Raw genomic sequence first — 23,249 nt, forward strand, 5'->3', positions numbered from 1 at the left:
CTAAAAATATTTTAAATATTAAAAACATTAGTTAAAGTATTTATTTTATAATTTGATTTGGTAACATTAATAAATTCAAAAATAAAATAATGCAATGTTGTTTTTTAATGGAATTACTGTTAACTTATTTCTTAAATAACGTTTATTATTATGTATTACAATATTTATGAGATTTCAATATTATGATTGTTTATTGATTTACTCATATCGGTAATAACAGTTGTATATAGTAAGACCATTACAATATTAACGTCAAAAAGATAAACGTGTAGAGATAGCATTAGTGGTCAATAACAGATTCAGAAGAAAATATTTGTTTGTTACCATAAGCAATTCATTCAACTTTTTTCACAATAAGTACCTGCCGTAGATGTTGCACGTAATCTTTAATCTTTATTTACAATTTCTCAGAAACATATTTGAGTGATTTTATTGGATCGTGTCATGTTATAAATTATGTAAACATTTAATAAAGAGGTAATGAGAGAAAGAGTGTTTACGACATTTTAATCGATGTTGTTTGTGTAATATCATTGACAGTTTCTTTTCGAATGGCGATTTGTCCCCTAATCAAAATACCAGGAAATGCTATGATTCAACATCATAGTTTTAATTTAAATGACTAATGTTTACCGCATAAATTTTTCAGTTAAAAATAACGAGGCGGTTGCTATGTGAGTCGTTTATCAGTGAAAGTGTTAAGATGTTGTATTTCTCAACAATATTTGTGTGAACTGGTAGAATAATACCAAAACAATGGTTCCCGCACCGAGTTGCCCATATACGTGGGATTATTGGTCGGCCACGCCGTCCGATTATGTGGAATTAACATGCCTGATGCCAAATTCTATATACCTTCCTGTGACAGTCAGTTGGGATGCAACTCTTCAGGATATTAAGGAGGTTAGTAGAAGTAGTTGTAGATTTAATGAACATGACTCATGATGCATGTCAACACATTGTTTCCTTTGCTCCAGAGAACTAGGTCAAACTATTGTGTAATGTGTACAGAGATAACTTGACTTTTAATATTTAGAAAGTAGACCATTAAGTTTGTTTTCCTATTATCAAGCCACTTATGACTAAAGAAATGGTTTAGCTATGAAAGCTTTTAAGAAAATAAATAAGAAGATTGTTAATAAGTTATATGTAACAAATGTTTATGCATGTTTTACTTTCATTAGTCTAAGTTTAAGTGAAAATTGATACTGTTTATTTATAACAACAAAGGTTTCCTTAAGTGATTTAGTTAAAAATAGTGAATATTGTTGTATTCTTTCCACAATTTCTAAAAAAAATATCCTTGTTAATGATAAATATTAATATCTTATGAAAAATAAATAACACACTGGAAAAAAGAATCTAATTAAATAAAACTTTCAGGAGCTATGGGACTTGGCTGGGAAGCAGCCTCTATTTGGGATGCTGCATGAGATGTCTGGCTATGTATTCCAATTCATAAATTCCTTAGCGGTTCCGGAAGAGGTAGATGATGAAAACAAGAGGGTCCGTGATATTAGGCCTGTTTTTGGGGTGCTCATGATCATTGAGCGATCCATCAAGAGGCCCGGGGAACACTTATTGAATACGCAGATCAGTCATTTAATTGGAAAAGGTATGGATATATTAAAACTTTCTTTTTAATTTTTCTTAAATCAATGGGTATCTAAAACTTTACCTGAGTCAATTCGCTTGGTTTGCTTGGTATTTTAACATAAAATACAGTTAGCAATAACTATAAAAATAGCTCGGAATGTTTAATAATTAAGTTACCATATGACATTGTTTAATAATTTATTTCAGGTTTAAATGAATTTGATAGTTTAAGAAGTTCGGAAGTCAATGACTTTCGGATGAGAATGAGATATTTAGCTGAGGAGAGTCTAATAAAAAGAGCTCAAAGTACACAATTAGAAAGATTAAGATATCATTGTCCACCGAGATTAGCTGATCATCCTACCGTTCCCACCACCTTAATTAGCCACCTTAATAATAACTGTTTTATACTCGTCACTAAAGTAGCGAATACAGAGGTAAGAGATTTCATATCATACTTATAATATAAAGAAGGCAGGTAAGTGTTGTTTGTTTCCAATTTAGTTCTTATTTTGAATACACATAGTTTTAAATTGGACTCTAAATGAGATATTAAGCATCCAGCCAGTGTTAGTATGTATAAATCAAAAACTACTTTTAATAGGATTGATTTTGGAGGATATTGTCATAAAACTATTTAAATTATATATTGATTCAAACATCTAAACATATATGTACATAGCATACATAACCTTACATAATACACAACCAAATCTCTCAGAAAAAGATGGCTAGTATAATTAGATATAAAATGAAAGACTTTGAGGACAAATAAGGCACTATAATCTATGTTATAACTTTATTAGTAAGTAATGTTAGTCAACATTAGATTCTTCTTCATCATGGTGCTGTTCCTCCATAATTTCTTCTTCATTCGTCTCACCTTCTTCTATCCATTGCTTCATAAGTTCCTTAGCTTCAGTCCTGTTTTGGACAGTTAATATTATACAATTCATTTTTAAGATAAGCTGTACTAGTTTCAAATGCAAAGTTATTAAAGTATAGTCACAACATAGATGTAGCATCGGCAAATTTCGTAAAACCGATCACATCCGAAATAATCACGCTATCCCAAATTATCCATATTTATTTCTTATTTAAATATGATCTTTACACAAACATAATAACTTGTAATGTCATATGACCTAATATATTGGTCAATTTGACACGTCGATTTACATGCACTTGCTTTCCCGTGTTGAACTGACGCAAGAATCTATAGTGACTCGGGAGCTGTTTCTATTGGTCGTGTATATCGGCAGTAATAGGTTTTATTCAATTTGCCGATGCTACATCTAAGTTGTGTTGTACTATAGTTGAGTTATTTAGACTTATGTCTATCACTCAAAGTAACGTCCATATAACATGCATCGAAGCTAGAATACGAATTATGTATTTTAAGCATTTACCTCTCTTCTGGTGTAATGGTTCCTTTGTTGAGCCTCTTAAGCTTTGGAAGTGAAGCAAGAACTTCTATTCTTAATTGTTCATCTTCTTCTTCGACGGCTACTTCTGCGTCCTCCTCGCCTATCCCACCCATGTAAGGGCAACCCCTTACGACCAGAGTTTCTAGTGCGGGCAGTACCTTTAGAAAGAAATTACGACCTTTATGACATTGCAAACCATACTTTCAAAGCATCGCTAATATTAAAAGACTGCCATTAGTTTTAATTGTGGAATGTTATTAAATAGCAGGTAGCTAGTCAAAACTGCTTATAGTTAAAATTATATAAATCGCAAATAATTAGGGAACATAGATATACATTTATTTATAAAATATATGTGATCTCATATAAAATATCTAGTTTAAGATTGTTAGTATGTTTGAAGAGTACACTAACCCGTAACTTTTTAATTTGTTTTAAACTTGAAACTTTGCAATTTCGCAAATTTACGTATTGTAATTTCTTTAATTCTGGGTCGAATCCGCTCAAGATCCTTATCGGATTGTTTCTCACGTGCAAAACTCTTAAATTCGGCAAGTTTTCTATACCATTTAGACTAGAAATTTTGTTTCCAGCTAAATACAGACTGTCTAAGTTAGGAAAATTTAAATTCGAGATATCTTCAATCAAATTGTATCGGAAATCTAAACATTTTATAGTGGGCATACTGTATAGATCTATGCTTTTAATTTTGTTGTAGCCAACTTCTAATGTGCACAGCTCTGGTTGGTAGACGTCACGCACTGAAGTTATTTTATTATTGTTCATAATTATCACTTGCATGTACTTCATCTTTTTCAAACCAGCCGAGTTTAGAAGATTCTTATCAGCATGAATTAGAAGAAGAAACGGTAGTTCGGTGACTACTTGTAGATTTTCCAAAGTCAAATAGTTGTTGGATACATCGACGAATTGTAAATGCTGGAACGATTTAATCGCGCTGATATTTGTTAAACTCATCCCAGTACAAACGGCCTTTAGATATGTGTAGCTGTAAAAATAAATAATACTTAATCTAGGGTACCGAATTTTATCAATTTATCACTTTGATGACACTCAGTGGCGTAGCTAGGCGAGGAAGGGCCCCGGTGCATAGAAAAATAATCGGGCCCTCTCCCCCTCTTTCCTATCCATCTTTAACTAATAATTACCCTTTAAAATTATAGATACCAAATAAGAAATCTTGTGGGCAGGGTCGTGTTTTCTAGACTTAGAAGCCTAAGGTTTAATTTAGAGCTACACCACTGATGTCACCACAACAGCTCCTACACTTTTGCGATGTGTAATAAATACATTGGCATACGTCGACAAATATAAATAAGTAGGCTAATGACCGTACACTATTTTAATATCTTATACATTCTTAAAAAGTAAGAAAAGCTCAGGCACTACCCATCGCCTTCAGCTGTCTTGCCAAGCAAAGTCAGTCGAACACTTATCTCGGAACGATTAAGCTTCCTCTCTGGTAATGCAGGAGCACTGGGAACTATTTCTCTTTGCTCTTCCTCTTCCACAGCTTCAACTAAATTGTCTAAATGTAAAGATTCTTCTATCTCTTGCTCAGCTCCTTCTACATCTTGTTGAAGCTTATAATGTGATTTGAGCATTTTTCCTAAAATAAGTTACAAGTGACGGTTTAAACTTAAAGTATAACCAAGAAATAATGAGATTTATTTTTTCAAGGTATTCAATGACTTATAAATTAGATGACAATATCGTTACATAGCCTAGCAATATAATTATTGACGTATGACATTATGACAAAAATCGATGCCAGTATCGTTTATAAATACAGATAATTAAAAAGGAGTTCCAATATCGTTGATTTTAAACTTTAAATAAGTTATTTAAAAGATTAAATCCACTAATGTATTTGTGTAATAACTGAACATTCGAAATTTAAAATATATTTAAAAAAATATATAATAGGATTAAGTAAGTTAATAAAGGAATAAGCATACTGAAAGTTCATCAAACACGATAAAGTTATAAGAACTTGGGGACGATATCACGACGTCATGACGACCTCCTTGGTCGAGTGGTGTGTACACCGGTTTTCATGGGTACACCACTCCGAGGTCCTGGGTTCGATTAACGGCTGAGTCGATGTAGGTTATTATAAGTTTTCTATGTTGTCTTGGGTCTGGGTGTTTGTGGTGCCGTCGTTACTTCTGATTTCCATAACACAAATGCTTTAGCTGCTTACATTGGGATCAGAGTAATGTATGTGATGTTGTCTCATATTTATATTTAAAAAAAAAGTATCGGAGAATACGAGAATCATTGTGTCAAAATTAATTTCAAATAAATCGTTTATTGCAGTTTTCCTTCACATCAAACGTGCCAGTTGGCTTAACGCCCCAACAGCACATAGAAACGATACTGAGGAAAAAGGCAAACTCGCTAAACATGCGCGGAGAACATCCGCGTAACTATGTGCTCAAGGTGAGGAGAGATTTCTTTATTTTTCAAAGTTTGCTTAGTACAATAGCCTGTATATTTTAAACAAGTTATCGAATGCGGCGTCGGCCACACTTACGAGAAGTGATCAGATATAAAAAATAGCCTATATCCTTCCATGGGGTTCAAGCTTGCTTCATACAAAATTTCATCAATTTTGGTTCAGAAGAAAGACATTAATTTCAGTGTTTATAATTTTAATATAGGTAAAGTTTTATTAGTTGCATTAACCACATGAAATATGATTTAAACCTTTGTTACCCCATGCTAATAATGTAGGAGGCAGGAGGGCTTGCCTCCTACATTATTTGCATGGTGGCAGATGTGGTTCTGGATTCAAGAATCAGATCATGATATTATACCATTGTTTTTTTTCTGAAGTCGTTTGATTCCTCTGTTTTATTCCTGTTTACAAAACATGCATTTACGATATTTTATTCGAAATGTGTATTATGTTTGGCTGTAGGTCTGCGGGCGGGAAGAGTACCTGCTGGGCGACCACCCCCTCATACAGTTCCTTTATATACAAGAGATGCTATCACGAGATGGCGTCCCTCAAGTCATGACTGTCAGTATGGATAAAATAGCCGGTGAGTTATGTAATATCGAAGTCAATATATAAATATGCCGAAACTGATTCTTAGCGATAATTTCTTTTACTAATTCGCAAACCTTTCTATTGTATAGACTAGATGGAAACGTATATGTAAACAGTAAATATGGAAACAGTATGGCACGATAATTTAATTACCATTAGTTATATTAGTTCCTCATGTATATAGTGGATGATACACTATATATATGTTTGAAAAATGATTTTTTTCCTTGTTATAAAAATGCTTAATCTAAGTTAGCCTTGATTCCAAAAATATGTTGTTGAAAATCAAAATTAGGTCTAAACAACAGTAATGCCTAGTTATTAATGGGAGCACAAAACAATGCACATAGCACTTAATGACAATTTGCCTTGATAAAATGGTAACAAAACAAGTTACCCAAAATAATTCTCCCTTAAGGAAAGTGATATATTGATTGTGTATAATCATATGCTTGCAGTTGCTTGTGAGTTTCAATATTATTCACTGTCCGAGCGACGACGACTTGCCTCAGAACAATCGAATACGATAAGGAAAAAGAAGAATTACGAGTCGTCATGGAAGATTGAGAGAAATTATTCCTGTATGGTACAAACTGTTGGTGGGCTCAACGTTGATCCTGGCAGACTTGTCGAGGTAACATATTATTAGTCTCATTATTCTTATTTTTTTATTCCTGAAGATAGGTTATCATGGAAAATTCTTACTGTTATATTTTTAAATTTAAGTAATTGTAAGTAGTTTTAAAAATTTCGGGTAGTTTGTTGTGTCCAAAATGTACCGGAATGTAAATGTATTGGAATCTCTTTATCTCGAAGAGTATGTTTCTGTGAAAATAGATGGTAACTTCAATCCAACACATTATTATTAATATAAAATAAGTTAATAATGTAATATAAGTTACATAAGTTAATAGTTTACATGTTAATTTCGTGGAGAATGACCATACTTGATCCATAACGACGACTCCGTGGCCGAGTGGTGTGTACATCGGTTTTCACCGGTCCCGGGTTCGATTCCCGGCCGAGTCGATGTAGAAAATTCATTAGTTTTCTATGTTGTCTTGTGTCTAGGTGTTTGTGGTACCGTTGTTACTTCTGATTTTCCATAACACAAGTGCTTTTAGCTACTTACATTGGGATCAGCGTAATGTATGTGATGTTGTCCCATATTTATTTATTATTTATTATAACCTGTGGTAAAGATTAACATGTTCTGGCTATCGTCTTGCCTGACAACAATTTATAATATAATTAAAAAAAAAATAAAGAAATTGTATGAATAACTCCAATGTTAACGACCATATTACTTAAAATATCCAGAATCCAGCGGAGGATAAATTTTATGTTTTTATTTTAAAGGTCGTTTGTCAAGCTGGTATTTATCACGGAGGCAAGTCGTTATGCGAGCCACAGAAGACGCGATTAGCTGTTGTTTCGAAGGAGGGTGAAGCGCAGTGGGATGAAGAACTCCAGTTTCCGATCAAAGTGTGTAATGTGCCACGAATGGCGAGGCTTTGTTTCGTCATATATGAGATATCCAAGGCCAAGAATAAAAGAAGAGGGAAAGACGCTAATAAGGTAATTACATTATAATATCATAAGAGACAAATTAATTTGTTTTAAAAATATTTCATATAGTTCCAAGTACACCTTAAAATAAGTTGTATTGTTGTGTTACGGTTTGAAGGGTGAGTGAGCCAGTGTAACTGCAGGCACAAGGGACATAACAACTTAGCTCCCAAGGTTGATGGCACATTAACGATGTAAGGAACAGTTAATATTTCTTACAGCGTCATTGTCTATGGGGATGGTGAACACTTACCATCAGGTGGCCCATCTGCTCGTCCACCAACCTATACCATAAAAAAAAGTACACCTTATTAAGTTGTATAACGTTTAGAAATCTCCATCAAAAGTGTTTTACCAACTTTCTTAATTACTATTTTGGTATTGCAGGACGCCATAAACAGGTTGGCTTGGGCGAACACAATGATTTTCGACTACAAGGAACAACTCCGCACGGATGGAGTGACCCTGTTCATGTGGACACACGTCGCCGACGAGACGCAGGGCGACGACCTGCTGTTACACCCGCTGGGTACCGTGGTCTCCAACCCCAACATCGATTCCTGTGCTGCACTTCAAGTACGCTTCTCTAAGTGAGTGGAAGGTGGAATATGGTATCGCTTATGTACCATCAGCCTTAAATAAGTTATAGAACGGAGCACTCTGTTAATGTTTCACATCATACTGTTGTTTCGAGGAAAAGATTTTGTACTCGTACTCAGATATTTTTGGTTTAAAGACATTTATTTCTCATAAAGAACACAAAAGTTCACTTATAATAAGAAATTACAATTATTTTTCCTGAGGGTACATTTAAAAGTCTGCCTTATGAATTGTATACACTGAGGTTAACAATTTTGTTTTGGATATTAAACTAGTCGAATATTGATTACACTGACATCAGTTATTATTATTAAAATGTCATAATATTTGTTAGAACATTAAAGTTCGACCAATGGATATTAAAATTTAAAGAAGTTTGAAATAACCTTATTTTGTATTATGGCTAAGAACTTTTATATAGGCCTTGAATATTTGTAAACTAATAAAAGGTGATATAACTCATTGGTAATCGGTATGTATTATGTTTTTCAGCTACGACTGCCAGTACCCGATATTATTTCCTAAGCAAGAGGCGGTCAAAGCGTACGCGGATCAACTGGAAAACAATTCGCCGGACGTTATGGCGCGACTGAGCGAGGACTTTGAGAAGCTTCGAGCGACCGCCGAGAAGGATCCCATGTATGAAATGCACGAACAGGAAAAGAAAGATATTTGGGCGTCGAGGTAAGAACTAGTATGTATATAAATATTATGATAACGAGATGTCCCAGTGGTAAGGACGCGCGCATCTTAACCGATGATTGCGGGTTCAAACCCAGGCAAGCGCCGCTGATTCATGTGCTTAATTTGTCTTTATAATTCATCTCGTGCTCAGCGGTGAAGGAAAACATCGTGAGGAAACCTGCATGTGACAAATTTTATAGAAATTCTGCCACATGTGTCTTCCACCAATCCGCATTGGAACAGCGTGGTGGAATATGTTCCAAACCTCCTCAAAGGGAGAGGAGGCCTTAAGCCCAGCAGTGGGAATTTACAGGTTGTTGTTGTATGATAACGGTTTTCTTAATCGTTATTTCAGAACTTTTCAGAACTTTCCATAACTTGAGTGCTTAAGCTACTTACATAGGGATCAGAATAATGCATGTGATGTTGTACAATATTTATTTTTTTATTCAAACTATTTGTCTGATTTATGGTACCAGACAGATGTTCTTTGAATATTTTTCTAAGAATCCAATCCAATCTAATTTACTTGGTGGTAGGGCTTTGTGCGAGCCCGTCTGGGTAGGTACCACCCACTCATCAGTTATTCTACCGCGAAATAACAGTAGTCAGTATTGTTGTGTTCCGGTCTGAAGGGTGAGTGAGCCAGTGTAACTACAGGCACAAGGGACATAACATCTTAGTTCCCAAGGTTAGTGGCGCAGTGACGATGTAAGGAATAGTTAATATTTCTCACAGCGTCATTGTCTATGGGTGATGGTGACCACTTACCATCAGGTGGCCCATATGCTCGTCCGCCAACCTATACCATAAAAAAAGAGAAAAAAAGTCGCTTATCGCTGTCCGTTCCTATGTATGCTTAGATCTTTGTAATTACGCAACGTATTTTGATGCGATTCGAGAGGAAGGTTTTTATATATAACTCATGTAGTATATAAATTAGTATCGGCATTATTCACATCAGGTGGCCCATATGCTCGTCCGCCAACCTATACCACAAAAAAAAAAAAAAAAAAAAAAACAAAAAAAAAAAAAAAAAAACCCTGAAATAAACCTATCCCCCGCCCTCAGGGAGTACTTCCGCGCGCTGGCGCCGGAGCTGCTGCCCAAGCTGCTGTCGTGCGTGGAGTGGACGGAGCGCTCGGAGGCGGCGCGCGTGGCCCGCTCGCTGGCGTCGTGGCCCATGCTGCGCGTGGAGTCGGCGCTCGAGCTGCTGGACTACGCCTACGCCGACGCCGCCGTGCGAGGGTTCGCCGTCGAGTGCCTCGCCAAGATCAGGTACCGCCCACACGCTGCACTGGTGATGATGATGGTGGCCCAGTCGATCTCACGGGAGACTTACCAATTTCGCTGAACTCTATTATTTTTTTTCATTTAATCCAAGGGGATAGTAAAAAAGATTATAGGCGCAGGACGTGCTTTCTAAGCTCATGTTGTAACTGAAAATTTTTCGATAAAAAACTCAATAACTTTCATTTGTTCAACCTGGAGTTGATCCAAGGGGACAGCTACCTGCCTGATAATAAATTCTCCTTTGGAATATTTATGTGGTTGGATTGGTTAACTGGTATCGAACGTAGCGCGAATATTTTTCTGAATCTTAATGCATTCATTACAGCTTGGGTCTCATTGGAAGTAAAGTTGATTTCCGATTACAGAATATAAAAAGTAGGGTTAGTGTTCATTAGATGGGTTTAACTGATTGAGAATGTTGCGGTATTGCCATAGAGCTATTTAATTTAAATAAATAATAGCAATGACCAACTCTAGCACCGTAAAGTAATTATTAATACTTTATTCTATATTACAGTGACGAAGATCTCCTGCTATATCTATTGCAACTGGTCCAAGCTTTGAAACACGAGTCGTATCTAATGTGCGACCTGGCCGTGTTTCTGTTGCAACGAGCTTTCAATAATATGACCATCGGACATTATCTCTTCTGGCATTTAAGGTAATATTTTTCTAAAAGAAATACTAGAAATTGTTGAATATTTATTACAAGAAAATATATAGTAAATTAAATATAGAAAATAAGATCTTTAATAAATATTTTGTCACATTTTCATTATAAGATCTGAGATGCACGTGCCGTCAGTGTCGGTGCGCTTCGGTTTGGTATTGGAGGCGTACTGTCGCGGCTGTCAAGACCACATCAACAGCCTGATGCGGCAGATAACCTGCCTGGATAAGCTCAAATGTGAGTTCGAATATTAAACTATTGAATTGTAACACTGTAGTAGGAAAAAACAAACGTGCTGCCACAGTTGGATGTAAATGCACTTGTGCTTATAATATTATAATTGTTAGTAAATATACCGATTTTTGATTCCGAGGAATGTTTATAAAATGATGTGTATAATATTATGTAGATATGTTAAGACAAAGTTAATAAAACCTTTAATACAGAAAATATTTTAAAATTGACTCTAAATAACTATTTGGGTAAGAAAATAAACCATTAAGTGTTTATGTCGTGTCGTATAACACGAGCGGTTTCCGCGTTGCGCGTGCGCAGGGGCCAGCCAGTGCGTGCGCAAGAAGAAGGAGATATCGAAGGCGCGCGCGGCGCTGCAGCAGCACCTGCAGGAGCAGCACTGCGTCGAGACGCTCTGCGACTTCGTGTCGCCGCTCACGCCCAGCCTCGTCTGCAAGAGGATCAAGTGCGTCGTCACCGTATTTCTACACACACACACACACACAGTCAGTGGTCCACTTATATGTAAGGGTACTTACATATAAGTGGACCACTGACTTTCACATGGGTCCAAACTCAAACTCAAATATCTTTATTCAATATAGAAGCATTACACTTTCTCATTGATGGTCAATTGAAACACTACCACCGGTTCGGAAAGAAAATACCCTGAAGAAGAACCGGCGAAAGAAACTCAGCGGGTTTTTTTTTTTTTTTTTGTTTGTCTTATGTATTATATAAATAAACAATTTAATATGAGATGAAATAGCCAGGAGGCGATCGTATCATTCCCAAGGTACGCTATCGAACATAAACTCATTAATTGTATAATAACCTTTTGCACACAAGCGTTCCTTAATAATTTTTTTAAATTTGGCAACAGTGGCATTTTGAACGCTTTCTGGGATCCTGTTGTAAAACCGTATACATTGCCCCACAAAGGAGTTACTGACTCTACGCAGTCGAGTAACAGGAGTAACAAGTTTGTGTTTGTTCCTTGTACCAATGTTATGAGTATCACATTTTCTCATCACAATCCAATCTGGTCCAATCACCAGTCTTTGAGAATGGAGTAAAAAAAACAATTATGAAGATATATCCTAACTTGTCTTATAATTAAAATTTAATAATGATGATCGTATTTATTCTAGGCCTGAAAGATGTCGAGTCATGGACAGCAAGATGCGTCCCCTTTTGCTCGAATTCGAAAACGTCGACCCGACGGGATCCGACGTCCGCATTATCCTGAAGATAGGAGACGATCTCCGGCAAGACATGTTCACGCTGCAAATGTTGAGGATCATGGACAGGCTGTGGAAGAATGCAGGATATGATTTTAGGTAAGGTTATGTTCTCATTTTATAGTGATTGAATTCTATGTACCTTCAGTATGTATTGTTAAGACGCAATTGATGAATAGGGTTCAAATGGACCAAAATCTTCGACGTTATTCTCATATAACTTGTTATGTTATTAACAACAACAACAGCCTGTAAATTCCCACTTCTGGGCTAAAGGCCTCCTCTCCCTTTGAGGAGAAGGTTTGGAACATATTCCACCACGCTGTTCCAATGCGGGTTGGTGGAATACAAATGTGGCAGAATTTCTATGAAATCCGACACATGCAGGTTTCCTCACGATGTTTTCCTTCACCGCTTAGAATGAGATGAATTGTAAACACAAATTAAGCAAATGTATCAGCAGTGCTTGCCTGGGCTTGAACACTATGAACAATCATATAAGATGCATATCAGTTAAGATGCACGCATTCTAACCACTGGGCCATCTCGACTCATGTTATGTTATTAATGTTGTTTTTAAATATCAATTACATCAAGCCCTGTGTTCCTGCTTCCTCTTTTTACATTAGTTTGATAAGAGGTAAATGTTTTTAGACTGAACCCGTACAACTGCATCTCGATGGAGTACGCAGTGGGTATGATCGAAGTGGTGGACGAGGCAGAGACGGTCGCCAACATACAGAAGCAGAGCGCGCTCTTCAATGCAGCCTCCACCATCTCCAAGGCCAATCTGTTCCGTGAGTGTCTCAACTTCACCCTACTAAACTAAAATTATCTTCGATCTTCGAGAGTGTGGCTGTTTTGCTTTCACGCCCTAACACATTCTATGCTGATAAGATGGAGGATCCTGTGATCTTTGATGATTGTTTAAAGTGAAAGGGAAGTGTCTTTGGAATCGATAATCTTTATGTAATCACAAATTTTACAATTTAGTATAATTAAGTTTAAAAAAATATATATTCATTTAAATTGGTATTTTTTTTATATTTAGAATGCCAATTCTTAACGTAAATGTAGTGGCATGTATAGATGAGTCAGTGATAAAGTATAACCCGTCGATAAAATGTGATCGTATTTATTGTACTATAACGCACTGCCCTGATTACAGAATGGCTCCGCAAGCAGAACCCCAGTGACGAGTCGTTCAACAAGGCGGTGGAAGAGTTCACCATGAGTTGTGCGGGCTACTGCGTGGCGACCTACGTTCTGGGTATCGCGGACAGGCATCCTGACAACATCATGGTCAAGAAGAGCGGACAGGTTGTTTATTTATTTTTTATTTTATGTGATAGGTTGGCGGACGAGCAAATGGGCCACTTGATGGTAAGTGGTCACCATCACCCATAGACAATGAAGCTGTAAGAAATATTAACTATTCCTTACATCGTAAATGTGCCACCAACCTTGGGAATTAAGATGCTATGTCCCTTGTGCCTGTAGTTACACTGGCTCACTCACCCTTCAAACCGGAACACAACAATACTGAGTACTGTTATTTGGCGGTAGAATAACTGATGAGTGGGTGGTACCTACCCAGACGGGCTTGCACAAAAAAGGTACTACCGCTACCTGCTTTCTTTTCATGCTGCGCCCAAAGTTCCGATAACAACTTGATGACTTTCAACAAGACATTTAACTATGCATTCATTAATAAATGCTAAATCTGAGTAATCAACGTAATTCCGTTGTTTATTCAGATCTAGCTTTTAACGATGACATTTAAATTCTAGGTCGGAGTTTTTTTGTCTTCCTCCTAGTTTTATTAAACACCATAGACAAATAATGTTGTCTTAAATTTTCGCGATTACACATTGAAATAAAACTAGCTATAACGGATTTGAATCGCGTATATTAATTATTTTTACAGCGTTCAGTTACACGGTCTACCCGTGACCACGAACGCTGTTAAGTGCTCGAAACGTCGGGATGTTAAAAATAATTAATATACGCGATTCAAATCCGTTATAGCTATATTCTATTCGCGTTAAGAATGCAGTGAGTTGTCATTGTTCACCGGCCCCTTTGACCAATCAAATCTTTTCAAATTACAAAGTCAAGTTCACATTGAACAGGTAAAGACATGCGTTCGAACGTGACGGATGTGGATTTAATTAATTATTAACTGATATTATTATAATTTAAATTAAATTTTTATCTTTATTAACTGATATTAAAAAAAAATGATTACCACACCGCTTTGTAAAAATAAAAGTGCGAGAAATGCTGCCACCACGTCTTACAAGAAGAAATTGCCATGTGGGATTTAGATAATGTTATGGAACTCGCTGCAGAAAATTATTTTATTATAAACACTAACGACGACAGTAATAGTGTAAGTAATAGTGATTAAAATATTAATGACTTAATTTCGATTTTTTACGTCAATGTGTACTTTTTAATTTCATTACACTTAGTCTTTGAAACAAATATAATTTGTTGGAATTTTAACACAAATATACATACACCTTTACCCTTCTTTTAAAAAGATTTGATTGGTCAAACAATGACAACTTACTGCATTCTTAACGCGAACAAACTATAGTTTTATTTCACCATAGACAAACTTTAAAAAAACACAAAACCGTACTTGGGGGTATACATCCCGAGTGTCGTCTCGGTGCTCACTAACCTCCTCTAACTCTCCTCTAACTAACCTCGTTCCTGCAGCTGTTTCACATCGACTTCGGGCACTTCCTGGGTCACTTCAAGCAGAAGTACGGCTTCAAGCGCGAGCGCGTCCCGTTCGTGCTGACGCACGACTTCATCCACGTCATCAACAAGGGCCAGCGCGGCGGCGTGCACGAGCAGCTCGACTTCAAGATCTTCCGCGACCTCTGCGAGACGGTACGCCCTGCGTTCACGGTGTCACTAGTATGAAATCATGGGGGGGGGGGGCATTGTCAGGAACCGATCATCTGATATTCCAGCGAAAACTTACTAAATAGTATTGTGTTGTGGTTGGTTACATATTAGTTCCCAGAGTTGGTGGCGTTGTGCTGCAGTATGAGATGGTTAATATTTCTTACAGTTCCAATGCCTATGGGCGGTGGTTACTATTGACAAGTCACGCTGTGTCAGCACGTAGTGTCAGTGTAGTCAGGATGACTGATATTATAAATGGGAAAGAAATTTTGTCTGTCGGTTTGTTAGGCTTTCATGGTCAAACCACTGAACTGGATTAGATGAAACTTTTTTTGAGGCATATTTAAAGCTGATGAAATGAAGGATGTAGCGTATACTTTACTGACGATCAACTGCTAAAACGAAGTAGATTCCAATAGCGATGACGAATGATAAAAAGTATGTTACTACATGTATGGTCAGTTCTACTAAGATCGGGACCGTTCTACAACAAAGTACTCAATCATATTTTTATTAAGGCTGAAAACAACCTCATAAATTGAAAAGTTCAAACAATTTTATACAAATAAGACTATTTGTTCCAACATGTTTTCTGGTCGTATGACATTTTTTCAAAATATCGTATCGCAACCAATTTTCTTTAATAAATATATGTATTTTAATTGGCCAGGCGTTCAAAATCCTGCGGAAGCACGGACATCTCATCCTATCGCTGTTTTCAATGATGATCTCCACCGGTCTGCCGGAACTCAGTTCGGAAAAGGATTTGCAGTACCTTAGAGAAACTTTGGTGAGTTCTCACTCCATATTACTTTACCATGTATATATTATTTAATATCAAATTTTGTCAATAATCTTCAGGAAATATATATGATAACATTTAGAATGATTAAGTATAAGTATTATTTTAAAAATGTCACACTTATATTCTGAAGGTAATGGACCTGTCCGAAGAGAAAGCGATGGAGCATTTTAGACTGAAATTCATCGAAGCTGTCAAGAACTCTTGGACGGCCTCATTCAACTGGGCGCTTCATAACTTCGACAAGAACAACTGACAGTGACCCGTCAGTAGGCGGCTCAAACGGCAGCCGTCTAAACACACGCCGCAGACACTTTAAAGAGTGAGCCTTATTATTTACACGTTAAGGTTCAAAATCGAATGACTGTGCGATAAACTAAGACTACTAACAAAGTTTCAGATTTGATAGACTGTACAAACAGTGCGTGTTCGACGTTTAATTCGAAATTTAAACGCCCCGATATGATATTGTTATGGTTGAAATTTAATTCGAACAAAAGTGTGTGTTAAATTTGAATTTGGAATACCTTAGGCGTCTGTGTGAGTTATACCTTGATATCGAAAATGTATAAGGCCGTGAATAGGAAAAAATAATAAGGACCTAATTCCTTTTATGCTAAGGTTCAAATTGCAAGGACCTGCAGTGCGCGTCAGGTCCAAGTTTGGGCCTCGTAAATGAACTTCAGTGACCGTTATGGACTCTATAACTATATGCATTAGGCTTATTATCGGATATCACAATATAGGCATTTCGCTTGGTTTTAATATAATATTGTAGATGTAATCTTATGCGAATTTAATCATGTTGATAAATCTATAACTAATATTGTTGAGTATGATACAATGTTACCGAATTTTCTAGCGTATTAGAATAATGACATAGTAACACTATCACTTAATTATGAAATTTGACATCGTAATGTGGTCTTTTGTATCAGTGAGACATATTTATTTCAATATATGTGATTATTCATTAAATAAATTTCAAATGTATGGAATTATATTAAGATTGCCAATAAAAAAAACTGCACAGATTATAATACATCAGAGAACAAAATAAAAATAAATTAACGATTCATTACACAAACATACTAAAAAATATTTAAATTAATAAATAAAAATTACCTATTGTGAAATAATATAAATTAAAATAATTATGTAATGTGATTATGTAATCTGTATTTGTCTAAGCATATATAGTATATACACATTTTTGGTCTTATCATGCGGTAAATTAGATTTACATAGCTTGGAAAGTATTCCATTGGAAGATCAATAGCGTCATTTAGTATAATTGTAACGGTTTATAGCGCATCTATAGCATATCTTTATATAAAAATTTGGTCACGTGAAGTATATGTTTCATTATAAAATGGGCATCGAGCTGCGACGGTCATTTTGGCTGTGATATAAACGCGGTTTGTCGAGAGATATCTGTTTCCATTTGATTAAATAGATCAATTAATAAAAGTTTGATGTTGACGGTACTATTATACGCACGGTACAAGCAAGATTAGGAAATATGACGACCTCCATGGTCGAGTGGTGTGTACACCGGTTTTCATGGGTATGCCACTCTGAGGTCCCGGGTTCGATTCCCGGCCGAGTCGATGTAGATTACCATTAGTTTTCTATGGTGTCTTGGGTCTGGGTGTTTGTGGTACCGTCTTTACTTCTGATTTCCATAACACAAGTGCTTCAGCTACTTACATTGGGATCAGAGTAATGTATGTGATGTTGTCTCATATTTATATTTATTTATGGGCAAGATGGGTGACTGGGCTTTCATCGAGGTCAAGTGTGCGACTTCATTATATCCCGTGTAAGCATTTAAATCGAAATCGACTCAGGTATTTGAATATTGAAATCCGAATGAATCGTCATGAGCCTAGAAGTGAGGTTTTAGAAAGACTGATTATTTAGCGCTGGGATTAGGTTTGGCGAGTGCGATTCGAAATGTAAAATGGAAACAGATCGTTAGAATTTTCGCAATATATCTTATTAAAAAGTAATTTTAAGATATTCGTATGTAAGTGATTTTGGTTCGTAAATTATATTTATATGGAATGTTTAACCGTCGTCGCTCTGCCCTCTCATTCTAGCATGTTATTTAGGCAAATGCTCTCATTCTTAATGTGTTAAGTAGCGTATGTTATTGTAATAGTATTAAAGACTCGTTGGTGATGGACTGTGTGAGCAGGACGCCGCATATGACGCGCTCTTTTGCACGTGCGGAAAAACAAAAGGATGACATTACACGTACTTATTGATCGTAATAAATCAAAAACAAGAACCGACGAAAGAAACTCAAATACTTGACAGATTTACAAAAACCTACTCTAATGCGTGGTAATAAAGTGCATTTAAGCTTGAACATACAACGGTCTTCAGGATCATATTAGTGCAACTCTGTACGTAGTAACTTCCCATGCTGCGTCCGTGAGCAGCGAGTCTCTACTACTATTATAGCTTTTTCAAAACGAATCCTGTTAAGGTTAAAACTTATAGATATCATAGTTGTAGCAGTATTATATCTTAAACGTTTAGGATCATATTTTTTTGTTTGTAAGTTTTTTTTTTTAATAACTTCAGGCTACCTCATGGTGTCGTGTACTGAACCACTTGTTACGAAACTCAGCTTGTATTTAACGTTAGTTGGAAATTAACTTAGCACGTGTTAATCTTGTATATGTTTACTACTCAATTCGTCTGAATTTCTCATCGAGTTTTATGTGATTATTTTTAGATACCAGAATTGAGGACGTTCTTTATTCAAAATTTGGTTATTTTTGTTTTTAATGTAATAATGGAGTTTCTCGGGGTTTTTTGTTGAGTCTTTTGTTTTACTAGTAGCTATATTAAGCATTTAATTACACACGTAAACAGTAATCAAAGATACGGTAGAGTATCGAGCTGGAATGAGATATCTTCTCTTAAACATCCTTATAACACCTTTGTTACTCCATTGCTTTTTGATGGAACTACTTCTTCACCGTAAAACACAATATGTACCATTAGGAATCGGCGATGCTTGCTGATTTGTATTTAATTGTGTTGTGGAGTAAGTTCTACACCTTCCAAAGAAGAGACAGATGATCAAACTTTATTCATAGCCGTGAATCGGATCGCTTGCGTAGAACTTTTCATATTTATAATATTTGAAGGTTCATTCATTAAAATATTATAAATGTAATAATAATAATAAACACTAAATATTAAAAAAGCACCATTTAAATTAGTTTTAATCAAGCGTGAGGTTTCTATATGAGGTTCCTTGTGTTGATGCATTTATTTGAAAGATCTCTTGCATTAATAATTAAATCCAAATAGTTCGTTTCCGACTTTCTTTTTTATATTTGTGTATCATGTGGGCCCGTTTAAACAAATTAAAAAGTTTAGTATACACGTGGTATATAAAAGATGATACTCTGTCTGATTAATCCAGTTTATTTTTTCACAATCGTATTATATTGCGGATTATAAATGTTATAGATGGTAAAGTTATAGGGAATATGTTAAAAATAGAAGAAATGCGGTTTGTTCGACGTGTTGGTTACAGATATGCGAGACGCTCGTGGTTAGTCCGACATAATTGTATCAAATTCACAACTCTTTTATATTACATACCCAATATTAATGTGAACGTTACTGAGATGTTTCTGTTGAAATAATATGTATGGCAAAAATATCGATTATTCAGAGCTACATTTTCTAATTGAATTTCAGTAAAAAATTATTAACAGTCAAATGAACCACTGATGGGTAAATAGTTTCTACTTGCGAAGAGGTTTATGGAGTATATTCCATCACGCTACTCCAATGCGAGTTGACGAATTTCAGTGTCATCAGAATCAGTCTTTTATTTACACTTAACTACTGTTAATGAAAGATACACGCTATAGTTCAAAAACGTCTTAAGATACAAATTTGTTAATATAATATATAATTTATTGTTAGAATTTGGAATTACAAATTTTGGAGTCTATACATCTTTGTTACGCGACGGCTAAATTGTCCATTATTTATATGTGTACTAACTGACCCTACGGCTTTTACTCACTTAGGCGCCGAGTTCCGTTAAATCCGACCTACCTGCCAATTGCAAGTTAACAGGTGATATAGTTTCTGAAATTTCGTGATCAATCAGCTAGCGGTATTTTGCATTTATGTACAAAAATTAGGACAGATATTTTCTACTTTGTTACTTCAAGAATTCGGAATGAATTTCCAAAAACTGTTTCATACTATTAAATAATTTCTTATTTCTAAACCTTCATGACAATTGTCGGTCAGTCAGTTAGTCAGGGGTTATTGTAGCAAAGATTAATATGAACACGAGAATGAGCAATGAGAATGTAATTAACTTTTGAATATTTAATTAAAATGGTACATTTAAAAGTCCACTCATATCTCTACAAAGTGTGCATTAAATGTTATCAGTCATGTCTGCTACAGAGATAATACTTGTAATGTTTACAAATATTACGTGTGTTTTGAAATAGGCCTTAAACTGAGCGGGACATCTGCGCGCTGAACAAATAAAATATTTAAAAATATACTACAATTATATAAAGTAATGGAATCGCAATAGCATTGAAAGATTTTTACAAAATGATGAATCTTTAATATTAGTACGTATAATATATTATATATGTATAAGTGTTACTCGTTTTGACAGATATGATATTTGACAGATGTTCATTTTGTCTCTTATTTTTTTACGAATGAGAAATGGCAAATGCACCAGGAGAAAAAGCTTACTTCAAATTTTAAACCATTGATAATATTATATTCAGCCTTATGTAATAAATAAAAAATAAACTATGCTCTTGCGAATAGGCACTTAACACGTCTAACTCTATTGCATGGCGATTTTTATTTTTTAAATTAAATTAAAGTCTTCCGCGAATAACCGACAAGAAACTTGGTAGTTACTATTTGCATGATTACATGCGTCTTAATCTTAATGATTGAAATTAATAATGAACTCATGCTTATCTTAAAATTACAAGGTCCACAGACATGTTTGTAAATTGTATTTAATATAAATTTAATTTCATAATCTAAAAATGGTAAAGTTTGTTGACGAAGTCGAGGAAAAGCATCGCGTTGTGCAACCTCGGCCTTATTAGACGGTATTTAAGTTTAATTAACGTTTTTTTCTCTGTCTTACCTAATAAATTAACGTTTGCGTGAAAGCGACAACATATGCTGTAGAATTTAGGATTATGAAATGTGTAGATTAGGCAGGCTTTTTTGTAATAGAGAACAATATTAATGACGATTCAAAAATGCTCATAAGTTCCTCCTTGATAAATTTCATTTGTGTAATTATATTCCTTTGAATACAATTTAAAATAAACAATACCACAACTTATATCACTTATGTATTCGATATGTCCATGTCATGAAATTCAAATATTTATTTTATTTCATATACAACAACAACAACAGCCTGTAAATTCCCACTGCTGGGCGAAAGGCCTCCTCTCCCTTTGAGGAGAAGGTTTGGAACATATTCCACCACGCAATATATTTTATTTATATTTATTTATAAAGCTGAAGAGTTTGTTTGGTCGATCCCGTTTATATCAGGAACTGCTGTTAAAAAAAAATCTTTCAATGCTATATAGGCTATATACAATCACGCTACGACCAATAGGAGCAGCATAGAATATAGTAATAGAGTAGACATTGCCACAACGAGGGAAATTTTCGTTTGTAAGCTTCTGGTGCGCACTGTGTAAACGGTTAAATTTTCTCAATAATCATGTACTTATGTCAGAATTAGTAATAAAGCCGAGTGAAGTCCAGATGAGCAGCTAGTTTGATAATAAAATTGCAGATCCACGCAAAAACAATCTAAAAGATATAAATTGTATAGTCTACACAACTTAATTATTACCAGAAAAAAACTTAATGTTGAAATAGATAATGATTTTCGTGACGTCGTCATTACTTGGAATTTTTTTAATAACACCTGATACTTATAATGAGTATTGTATTAAAAAAAACATTAGATTTAATTAGATTTCTCAATATTATGAATGGTGAGTTCTAGGTATATAAAATGTTTTGTTTTTGAATAGATGTCGTTGAAGCTTGTATTTAGTGTCGATTTTGAAGCGTAAGATCGTTAGCGTCGTAATAACTCGGTACTTGACAAAAACGACCATCGCAGTATTGAATGCATAATTATGGCACTTTTGGTTGGTTATAGTTAAAGCATTTCATGGTACACAAAAATAAAATCCTAAATTGAACTTGACTGTACACAATGGCAAAGTCGGTTACGGAAGTCGAAACTATTCTCATAATTAAGAAAAGACATAAACCCATCTGTTTAATTATAATTTTTACCGTTTATGTACTTCTGCTAGTAAGAGGAGACTCATTAGCTGTGTTTATAAAGTAAAAGATTTATATTTGTTAACGCCATATTTACAAACCCAAGCGTGATAACTCTACGCTCACGCTGTCTGATTAATCCTGAACAATTGAATGAACTCTCGCGTCTATTATTACATTATTTACTTTCTTTTACTTTATTACTATTTGTAATTTGATTGTTTTTGATGCGTAATAGGAAACAAATAGAAGTATTTCTGGCGAAAGATAAAAGATACGTCCGAATTGCGTCCCCAATTCCGGTATCTATTTCATATAGTAATTATCTTATTAACATATTTACCATTTAAATATACATATGCAGACATCAATGTCTAAACTCGAGATGCGACTTCGTGTTTAAACACCGTTTCATAGTGCTCATGTACATTTTTGATCTCGACTTTTGTAGAGTGACTAACTTAGAGATGTTACCTCACTCAACATAAAGCAAAAAGTGTTCATATACGGGTTCCGGACAAGCTGGTCACATTTCGAGTTTAAACGTCGATGTTTTTGTAACCATCGATCTAACAAATGTATTCGGTAAATAGTCTTAACTCAATTCTTCCTATGCAGTGCTAAATAACCTAAAAATTACGTTTAAGTACACGAACCGTATGTGCAATGTAAATACTGGTTTATTTATGTATAAAATGTGCGGCACGTGAGCGCTTGTTGTAGTCGTTGATAATATACATGGCTTCGGAAAATATATATTTGACAGCCTCGTTTTGCAACAAAAATG

General features: G+C 35.2%; 2 protein-coding genes across 2 annotated transcripts; one reads left to right on the plus strand and one right to left on the minus strand.

Moving 5' to 3' along the window:
• The first annotated feature begins 157 nt into the window (after positions 1 to 157).
• On the plus strand, positions 158 to 17,750 carry LOC124533635 (phosphatidylinositol 4,5-bisphosphate 3-kinase catalytic subunit delta isoform). The gene is made up of 20 exons (XM_047109039.1): positions 158 to 477; positions 650 to 903; positions 1,384 to 1,615; positions 1,804 to 2,033; positions 5,364 to 5,486; positions 5,968 to 6,091; positions 6,558 to 6,733; positions 7,459 to 7,677; positions 8,056 to 8,258; positions 8,761 to 8,952; positions 10,024 to 10,230; positions 10,763 to 10,906; positions 11,028 to 11,152; positions 11,471 to 11,615; positions 12,301 to 12,489; positions 13,045 to 13,187; positions 13,559 to 13,710; positions 15,118 to 15,294; positions 15,983 to 16,102; positions 16,248 to 17,750. Exons 2-20 carry the CDS (start codon positions 757 to 759, stop codon positions 16,368 to 16,370), a joined length of 3,171 nt encoding a protein of 1,056 aa, XP_046964995.1. The 5' UTR covers positions 158 to 477; positions 650 to 756; the 3' UTR covers positions 16,371 to 17,750.
• Positions 2,412 to 4,648, minus strand: LOC124533636 (leucine-rich repeat-containing protein 23-like). The gene is made up of 4 exons (XM_047109041.1): positions 4,434 to 4,648; positions 3,438 to 4,032; positions 3,006 to 3,181; positions 2,412 to 2,520 (listed from the first exon to the last, which is right to left on the minus strand). The coding sequence occupies exons 1-4, from the start codon at positions 4,646 to 4,648 to the stop codon at positions 2,412 to 2,414; spliced, it is 1,095 nt and encodes a 364-aa protein (XP_046964997.1).
• Positions 17,751 to 23,249: the final 5,499 nt, after the last annotated feature.

Source organism: Vanessa cardui, chromosome 11 (genome assembly GCF_905220365.1).
Source record: "Vanessa cardui chromosome 11, ilVanCard2.1, whole genome shotgun sequence".
NCBI lineage: Eukaryota > Metazoa > Arthropoda > Insecta > Lepidoptera > Nymphalidae > Vanessa > Vanessa cardui.